Source organism: Salvelinus alpinus, chromosome 28 (assembly GCF_045679555.1).
Source record: "Salvelinus alpinus chromosome 28, SLU_Salpinus.1, whole genome shotgun sequence".
NCBI lineage: Eukaryota > Metazoa > Chordata > Actinopteri > Salmoniformes > Salmonidae > Salvelinus > Salvelinus alpinus.
This window is the reverse complement of record NC_092113.1, coordinates 10,978,822-10,989,173: the sequence shown is the minus strand read 5'-3', so window position 1 is coordinate 10,989,173 and position 10,352 is coordinate 10,978,822. Positions and strand designations below refer to the sequence as shown.

Here is a 10,352-nt window from a genome sequence, read left to right as displayed (position 1 = left end):
AGGAGGTGCCCTCCAATAGAAACTGGTGGATCACCATTTTACCTTTCAGTTCCACCCCCTACCTTCGGGGGTGTGTGGGAGAAGGGAACCCGGTCTGTAAAGGTGGCACTGCAGGTGGCACTTGGCGACCAGACAGTGACGGAAACTGGACAATCATCTAATACTGCAGTGGATCTGGTGTGCCCTGGCTGGTCATACTAAGACTTCACCAACAGAAAATAGAGATTCCAAGAAGCATTTGAAGGCAGCATTTGACTGCCGCCGATGACTATATTACACACATTGTGATGTTCGTTTTTTTATGGTGTACCATAGATCATTTATTAGTGGTACCATTGTGTTCTGTAATTTAAATTGGAGCTTTGTAAGTTATTTGCCCAGTATTACGAGATGGCTGTCTTTCTACATTGATACATTGAGGTGGAGGGCATTCTGAATGCTAAGCCTTTGGGCTACTTGACGATTGATGTTGCTGACCCGGACCCAGTCACTTCCAAGTTGCTTTAAATGGGGCAGTGTGACAGCTCTCTGCTTCAAGCTATCTACGCTGACAGTGGTCTCGTCGGTCAACGGTACTGGCACCATAGCCAAATTCTGACCGACCACTTCTGGGCCAACTTCATCCGGCATTACCTTGCGAGCCTACAAAAGCTTCAGAAGTGGCAGAAGGAGTCCAAAGTACTGGATGTTGGCCAGGTACTCATGCTCCTTGATTCCCCAGTTGCCTCGTGCCTCATTGCCCATCGGTCGGGTCACCAAGGTCATCGCAGGGTCAGATGGACGGATCCGGACTGCTGATGTGCAGGTTGGCGGTGATCGAACTTACCTCAGACCGGTGGCCTGTCTGATTCCGTTTCCTGAGGTCTAGAATGACCCAGATTAAACCAGGCTGCTTGGAGAACCTTGAGGAGTAGGAGCAAAACCATCAGAGACTGCTTTTGGAGGTGGCTGGCTCTCATTTTTATCACACTTTTTAGTTAAATGTCCCTTTAAATTGCACTTTTTTGTTAACTGTCCTCTTAATTGCACTATTTGGTTAACGGAGTTTAGGCATTAATCCAGTGGTGAAAAAAGTACCCATACTTAAGTGAAGATACAGTGCATTCGGAAAGTATTCAGACCCCTTGACTTTTCTCACATTTTGTTACGTTACAGACTCATTCTAAAATGTATTAAATTGTTTTTGAAAAACAGGTTTTTAGAAATGTTTGCAAATGTAAAAAAAAAAAAAAACTGAAATAACACATTTACATAAGTATTCAGACCCTTTACTCAGTACTTTGTTGAAGCACCTTTGGCAGCGATTACAGCCTTGAGTCTTATTGGCTATGATGCTACAAGCTTGGCACACCTGTATTTGGGGAGTTTCTCCCATTCTTCTCTGCAGATCCTCTCAAGCTCTGTCAGGTTGGATGGGGAGCGTTGCTGCACAGCTATTGTCAGGTCTCTCCAAAGCTGTTCGATCGGGTTCAAGTCATTCAGAGACTTGTCCCGAAGCGACTCCTGTGTTGTTTTGGCTGTGTGCTTAGGTTCGTTGTCCTGTTGGAAGGTGAACCTTCGCCCCAGTCCAAGGTCCTGAGCGCTCTGGAGTAGGCTTTCATCAAGGATCTCTCTGTACTTTGCTCCGTTCATCTTTCCCTCGGTCTTGACTAGTCTCCCAGGCCTTCCCGCTGAAAAACATCCCCGCAGTATGATGCTGCCACCACCATGCTTTACCGTAGGGATGGTGCCAGGTTTGCTCCAGACGTGACTCTTGGCATTCAGGCCAAAGAGTTCAATCTTGGTTTCATCAGCCAAGAGAATCTTCTTTCTGAGAGTCCTTTAGGTGCATTTTGGCAAACTCCAAGCGGGCTGTCATGTGTATTTTACTGAGGAGCAGCTTCCGTCTGGCCACTTTACCATAAAGGCCTGATTGGTGGAGTGCTATAGAGATGGTTGTTCCCCGGGCCTCCCAAGTGGCGCAGTGGTCTAAGGCACTGCGTCGAGCGCCAGAGGTGGGAAGAAGGAGTAGATGTGACACATGCCACTTGAGATTTTGGGTTCGAGTCCAGGCTCTGCCGCAGCCGGTCGCACCTGGGAGACCCATGGGGCGGCGCACAATTGGTCCTGCCTTGTCCGGGTTAGGGTAGGGTTTGGCCGGCAGGGATGTCCTTGTCCCATCGCGCACTAGCGACTCCTGTGGCGGGTTGGGCGCAGTGCGCGCTGACACGGACGCCAGGTGTACGGTGTTTCCTCCGACACATTGGTGCGGCTGGCTTCCGGGTTAAGTGGGCATTGTGTCAAGAAGCAGTGCGGCTTGGTTGGGTTGTGTTTCGGAGGACGCACGGTTCTCGACCTTCGCCTCTCCCGAGTTGTAGTTGCAGCAATGAGACAAGACTGTAACTACCAATTGGATACCACGAAATTGGGGAGATTTTTTTAATTTTTTTATTAAAAAGAGATGGTTGTCCCTCTGGAAGGTTCTCCTATCTCCACAGAGGAACTCTGGAGCTCTGTCAGAGTGACCATTGGTTTCTTGGCCACCTCCCTGACCAAGGCCCTTCTCCCCCGATTGCTCAATTTGGCCGGGCGGCCAGCTCTAGGAAGAGTCTTGGTGGTTCCAAACTTCTTCCATTTAGGAATGATGGAGGCCACTGTGTTCTTGGGGACCTTCAATGCTGCAGACATTTTTTGGTACCCTTCCTCAGATCTGTGCCTCGACACAATCGTATCTAGGAGCTCCATGGACAATTCCTTTGACCTCATGGCTTGGTTTCTGCTCTGACATGTACTGTCAACTGTGAGACCTTATATAGACAGGTGTGTGCCTTTCCAAATCATGTCCAATCAATTGAATTTACCACAGGTGGACTCCAATCTGTAACGAAGACGGAGGGAGTTAGGAAGTAGTTGCAGTCGGTGAGTTTAATACGAACAAACATAGAGTGAATACACAAACAACAGTACCGTCTAAACTTGAACACAGAAACAATACTGCCTGATGGGTGATAACAAAGGAGTGCTAGATAAAGGGGAGTAATAGGTGTGCATAATGATATTTGCCAGGTGTGCATGATGATGGTTGCCAAGTGTGTTTAATGATGGGTTGCCAGGACCGGTGGTTAGTAGACCGGCAACGTCGAGCGCCAGAGGTGGGAAGAAGGAGTAGATGTGACACAATCAAGTTGTAGAAACATCTCAAGGAAGATCAATGGAAACCGGATGCACCTGAGCTCAATATTGAGTCTCATAGCAAAGGGTCTGAATACTTATGTAAGTAAGGTATTCATTTAAAAAAAAAAATTATACATTTGAAAAATGTTCTTAAAATGTTTTCGCTTTGTCATTTTGGGGTATTGTGTGTAGATTGATGAGTGGAAAAATTTATTTAATCCATTTTAGAATGAGTCTGTAACGTAACAAAACGTGGAAAAAGTCAAGTGGTCTGAATACTTTCCGAATGCACTGCACCTTAATAGAAATTTACTCAAGTAAAAGTCACCTTGTAAAAAAAAGTAAGTAGGGGCTCCCGAGTGGCGCAGCGGTCTAAGGCACTGCATCTCAGTGCTAGAGGCGTCACTACAGATGCTGGTTCAATTCCAGGCTGTATCACAAGTGATTGGGAGCCCCATAGGGCGGCGCACCATTGGCCCAGCGTCATCTGGGTTAGGGTTTGGCTGGGGTAGGCCCTCATTGTAAATAGGAATTTGTTCTTAACTGACTTTCATAGTTAAATAAAGGTTAAATAAAATAAACTAAAATGTTAAAGTCTAAAAGTATTTGGTTTTAAATATACTTAAGTTTCAAAAGTCAATTTAATTGCAAAAATATCAAAAGTATAAAAAAAAGTATCTAAAGTAAAAGTAGAAATAATTTCAAATTACTTCTATTAGGCAATCCAAACAACACACTTTTTAATTAACGGATATTCAAGGGCACACTCCAACACTCAGACGTAATTTACATATGAAGTATTTGTGTTTAGTGAATCCGCCACATCAGAGGCAGTAGGGATGACCAGGGATGTTCTCTTGATAAATATGTGAATTTAACCATTTTCTTGTCCTGTTAAACATTGAAAATGTAACGAGTACTTTTAGGTGTCAGGTAAAATGTATGGAGTAAAAAGTACATTATTTTCTTTAGGAATGTAGTGGAATAAAAGTAAAAGTTGTCAAAAATATAAATACTAAAGTAAAGTACAGATACCCCCAAAAATGACTTAAGTAGTAATTTAAAGTAGTTTTACTTAAATACTTTACCACACTGGATTAATTTGATTGGTTATTAAGGTAAGAGTGCATGTTTGGGATAGGGTTAAAACATTAAAAAAACTTGACGGTTAATGTTAGGCATTAATTCCGACTGATTAAGATAAGGGTTAAGGTTGGGGTTAAAACAGAAAAAATAAAAAGCAGTGGGCTAATAGGCATTCACGTTGCCCCTAGCGGACAGAATTGAAGGCATCTCCTGAAGCCCTGGGGACCTGGACAATCATCTAATACTGCAGTGGATCTGGTGTGCCCTGGCTGGTCATACTAAGACTTCACCAACAGAAAATAGAGATTCCAAGAAGCATTTGAAGGCAGCATTTGACTGCCGCCGATGACTATATTACACACATTGTGATGTTCGTTTTTTTATGGTGTACCATAGATCATTTATTAGTGGTACCATTGTGTTCTGTAATTTAAATTGGAGCTTTGTAAGTTATTTGCCCAGTATTACGAGATGGCTGTCTTTCTACATTGATAGTAATACAACTTTGAAGACAAACACACACACACACACACCTTGCATGTGACCTAGCAGCGCTCCACCCACATCTTACTAGTTAAACAGGAAGAAGTAGAATAACACAGCAGCACAGTAGCATGCAGCTATTCAGCGATACTCTCAGCGTTCATTGTTTACTGATTTGATTTATTTGCATTATCTATGGACTTTGTTCATTGGAATCGTTGGAAATAATCAACATTCAAACAACCATCGAAGACAAAGAGACAGCATAATCAAAACTGTGGTCTACTGACCTCGCTGCTGTAATTTTTCAAAAGTGAAAGTAAGCCTCGTGAAAGTAAACCTTAATTCCAGAAGCCATTACAAAAGAGAGACAGTGGTGGTGAAAAATGGCAACTAAACCTTCTCTACCAGAGGAGGATCTCTGCTGTCCTGTGTGTTGTAATATTTTCAGGGATCCAGTTTTCCTGCCGTGTACTCACAGCATCTGCAAAGCCTGTCTTCAGGAATTCTGGAAACAGAAGGGATCTCGGGAATGTCCAATGTGCCGGGAAAGATTGGCAATGGAAAACCCCCCATGTAACCTGGTTTTAAAGAACCTGTGTGAGGCCTTCTTACAGGAGCAAAGTCAGAGAGATTCAACAAGGTCAGAGGTGCTCTGCAGTCGGCACAGTGAGAAACTCAAACTATTCTGTCTGGATGATAAGCAGCCCATCTGTGTGGTGTGTCGGGATTCAAAAATACATAAAAAGCATGACTGTATCCCCACGGATGAAGCTGCACTGGATTATAAGGAGGAAGTTAAGATTTCACTGAAACCCTTAAAGGAGACGCTGGAGGACTATAAGGAAATTAAACTGATCTGTGATCAAACAGCAGAGCACATTAAGAGCCAGGCAGAGCACACAGAGAAGCAAATTAAGAAGGAGTTTAAGAAGCTTCACCAGTTTCTACAAGATGAAGAGGAGGCCAGGATTGCTGCACTGAGGAAGGAAGAGAAGCAGAAGAGTCAGATGATGAAGACGAAGATTGAAGAGATGACCAGAGAGATCTCTTCACTTTTAGACACAATCAGAGACATAGAGAAGGAGCTGGGAGGTGAAGACATCTCATTCCTGCAGAACTACAATGCCACAGTGAAAAGAGCCCAGTACACACTGCCAAATCCACAGAGGGTTTCAGGATCACTGATCCATGTGGCAAAGCACCTGGGAAACCTGCAGTTCAGAGTCTGGGAGAAGATGCAGGGGATAGTTAAATACACTAATTTGATTCTGGACCCCAACACTGCCCATCCACATCTCATCCTGTCTGAGGATCTGACTAGTATGATATACTGTGATGAGCCACAGCAGCTTCCTGACAACCTAGAGAGATTTGATGAATGCTTTGTGGTCCTGGGCTCTGAGGGCGTTAGCTCAGGGACAAATAGCTGGGACATTGATGTTGGAGGAAATAAAGCCTGGGTCCTGGGTGTGGCCCCAGACTCTGTCCAGAGGGAGGGCGAGTTCGGCTTCAGACATAGAACCTTGGGTGTGTGGTGTATTGATGAGAAATATTATACACATTCCTTATCAGAGGCACTTACTCCATCCACTCCATTCAAAGTGAGTAAGCCCCAGAAAATCAGAATGCAGCTGGACTGGGAAAAAGGACAGCTCTCATTTGTTGACCCAGTCAATAACACGCAACTTCATAAATTCATGCATACTTTCAAAGATAGAGTCTTTCCATACATCTCTAGCAAACACCCTCTTAGGATTTCTTTGTCAGGGGATTCCGCCTCTGTCCAAATCAGGTACAAACATGCTGTAAACTAGTCAGTAACACTCACTGATTTCCTTCAGTGCAAGATTCTCACAGAGGGAGAGCACAGACTGTGATGGCGTGAACAGGACCTTCCTCCATCAACAATACTCCTGCTGTAACTCTCACCTGTCGAACAACATGCTGTTTAGAACTATGTCCATTTGTATAACAGCATGTAAATACATGTTATGTTGCATTGCTTATTACTGTTATCAGTGGGGATTTCCATTTCCTGTGTGTTATAGAGCAGGATTCTTAAAGTGTTCTGTTCTGAGGCCCCGTTCCAAGGCCCCCAAAATGTGTGCTCAATATTCATTCTTGATGCTGACAATATGAAATTGAACAATGTTTTAGGCCTAATTCCTGTAAAACACTGTTTAACAGTTTGTTCGTGTGAGATGTTTTGCCTTTTCTATTGTTTTTTGTTGTTGTTATTTTCATTTTTCATTTTATATTTGCTTTTTCAGGAACCCCTGGGATGCATCAAACAGACACATGACATTGTGACTGTGACACATTGCTGAAGCCTTCTGTAATGTATTCTTAGTACTGTAATACCTATAGCATACTGGCATTAATATTTCCTTCATTGTTTTTTCTTTGAGTATTTCAGAATAATTCTTTATTCTGTCCATTCAATTAGTTTAATCCTGATTTTTGTGTTCCAATAACCAGTCCCACAGTAATGTCCAATTATTTTCTTGGGCAATGTCGACCCTTGGTGGTTAGAGTAGACTACTACGACTGAGACTGATCATAAAAAATGTTTTGATAAGCTTTATTGGTGACCATTTGTGATGGTCCGCAGTTTATTTCATAGAGTGCTCCGTAAGCTACCCCCTAGTGGGCAGAGCTAGGCATGTTGCACTAGGACACATTTTAGTTAGGTGAAAAGCCTCTCATTTTACAATGGGTCCGCGTGGTTCAGTGTAGCCTAGTTATGCTAATATATTTGAGACCAGTGTATTACAGTTAATTTCGTCTTTGACTTAATAAGTCAAACGTATTTGAATAGATAACAGGGAAACAACAATGAGTCCCAGACAGTTCGCAATAGAACATACCAGATGAGGGCATCGTTTACTACCTAAATTATTGGGATCATCAGGGGCCTGTTGCACAAAACTAGGATAAGGGATTAAGCCAGGATATCTTGGTGATCCTGGCTCAATTGATCCGTAATCCGGTTGCACTAAAGATGGATAGGGGGCAGGAGGATATGTTATGGTATAAATTACCATGGAGATTTATTCTGTGGAGCTAGCCTGCTCCAGACCAGGCTAAATTCCAGGATCTATTTAATCTCATCCCTAATGTCAGTCAGCAGTCACCACAAATGGAAACCAATAGTTATTTCACTGCTCACTATACATTGTTATCACATATAACTAGACCCACTGTTTCCAGGATTGGTTTCACCTGGCTTAATGAATCCGTGTCTGCTCATCCTGGCTTGGTCTTTGTGCAACCAATTAAGCCTGGACGCACATGTTTTGGCTTCATTGAGCTCAGCTGAGTCATTTATCCCGGATGTCTTAATTCTACTTTTGTGCAACAGGCCCCTGGTTATCACCAGTGTTTGGAATGCAGTGAGCTCATTGGCAAAACAGACCATGATCATTACGCAGATGCACCTTGTGCTGGGGACAATGAAAGGTCACTCTAAAATGTGCAGTTTTGTAACAGAACACAATGCCACAGATGTCTCAAGTTTTGAGGGAGCGTGCAATTGGCAAGCTGACTGCACAAATGTCCACAGTCATGTGAAATCCATAGATTAGGGCCTAGTGAATTTATTTTTTTACTGATTTCCTTATATGAACTGTAACTCGGTAAAATCGTTGAAATTTTTGCATGTTGCGTTTATATTTTTGTTCAGTATAATTAAATTGTGTTATGTTTGAAAAGATGGGTCTGGCTGAGAATAGAACATTCAGTTTTCTGCCTGAGTGTGGCGCTGTTTACTGCAATTGTCTAGATTATCTTGTGACCAGAACAAAACTACTTATTTTATTAAATTAGAGATTTAAATGAATTGTGTTTCTTTAAATAGAGGGCCTGGCTGACATGGACTGTTTCCTCACCTTATTCTCCTTGTGGTTATCCATGATTGTTGGTTATTTACCAGGGAACAAGAAGTGAAAACGAAACAAGGACTGAAGCGATAGACTCCTTATTTTCCTCAACTACAGATTGAAATAAATGGTGTGTCTTTGAAAAGAAAACACATCAAGGGGAAAGGATCCACAGACACAGAGGCTGAATATCTTTCTGCGCATATCTTTATTAACAATGCTGGCTGCCATGGTTAACGCAAACGCAATACATTGAATGCTTACTGAATTGACTCCGAAAAGTAACATAAGTAGGCCTACAGTATCACAGTGAGGTCAAACAGGTGTGTGTTAGTCCGATTATCCAGTGCATGTGGTGTACAATGGTTTTAGCCATGCTCTCACTCACCCTCCCCTTCTGGAGGGCCTGAGGCTCTTGGACCACAACTGAGAACAACCTGGTGTAACGCTTGTCTGAAGAAGAGGACCAAAGCGCAGCGTGGTACATGTTCATGCTTCTTTATTAAAACTGAACACCAAACAAAACAACAAAAGAACAACGAACGTCACGTCTTGAAGGCTACACAGAGCTAACAAAAACCAACATCCCACAACCTAAGGTGGCAAAACAGGCTGCCTAAGTATGATTCCCAATCAGAGACAACGATAGACAGCTGTCCCTGATTGAGAACCATACCCGGCCAAAACATAGAAACAAAAATCATAGAAATAAAGAACATAGAATGCCCACCCAAATCACACCCTGACCAAATCAAATAGAGACATAAAAAGGCTCTCTAAGGTCAGGGCGTGACACCTGGCCTGACACCTGGACGTGCTTGGCCCAATCCTACCTGGCCCGCCTCTACCTGCTACCTGCCTGTTGCTGCCTCCACTGGTTATTTCTCCCTCTCAAGTCACTGACTTCCCACACACCCAGAAACTTGGATTCCATTACTTTTCGTCCAACATCTTTATGAAAACTAGTCTGACCATAGGGTCTTGAAGTGTTAGTACTTTGTTTATATTCGTTATGGATATTGTCTGAATCTGCTGGCCATTAATACTGGTATTGCTCTTTCCTTATTGAAATGGTGAATAAAGGAAGACTATGCTTTTATTTTCAATTAGGACACAATGAAGACATTGTTAGATTGAATGTATGCCTTTATACGGTCTGTATCTCTGTATCCCAGCAAGTCAAATAAAGATTTGTGCCAACTGGAAGTGTGACTTCTTTCCCCATTGATTTCCTAAGGCGGAGGTATTTAGTCAGTCATTCCATACCAAGGCTAGATGAGGCGAAATAGGAAGCCGATTCTAGATTTCATTTTGGATTGGAGATGCTTGATGTGAGTCTGGAAGGAGAGTATACAGTCTAACCAGACACCTAGGTATTTGTAGTTGTTAACATATTCTAAGTCAGAACCGTCCAGAGTAGTGATGCTGGACGGGCGGGCAGGTGCGTGCAGCGATCGGTTGAAGAGCATGCATTTAGTTTTACTTGCATTTAAGAGCAGTTGGAGGCCACGGAAGGAGAGTTGTATGGCATTGAAGCTTGTCTGGAGGTTAGTTAACACAGTGTCCAAAGAAGGGCCAGAAGTATACAGAATGGTGTCGTCTGCGTAGAGGTGGATCAGAGAATCACAAGCAGCAAGAGCATCATTGATGTATACAGAGAAGAGAGTCGGCCCGAGAATTGAACCCTGTGGCACCCCCATAGAGACTGCCAGAAGTCCGGACAACAGGCCCTCCGATTTGACACACTGA

The 10,352-nt window shown here is 43.2% G+C and overlaps 1 protein-coding gene across 1 annotated transcript; it reads left to right on the top strand.

Annotated features, from left to right (window-relative positions):
* The first annotated feature begins 4,812 nt into the window (after nt 1-4,812).
* Nucleotides 4,813-7,122, top strand: LOC139557162 (zinc-binding protein A33-like). Its single transcript, XM_071371597.1, has one exon. The coding sequence runs from the start codon at nt 5,109-5,111 to the stop codon at nt 6,537-6,539; it is 1,431 nt and encodes a 476-aa protein (XP_071227698.1). The 5' UTR covers nt 4,813-5,108; the 3' UTR covers nt 6,540-7,122.
* The last annotated feature ends 3,230 nt before the right edge of the window (nt 7,123-10,352 follow it).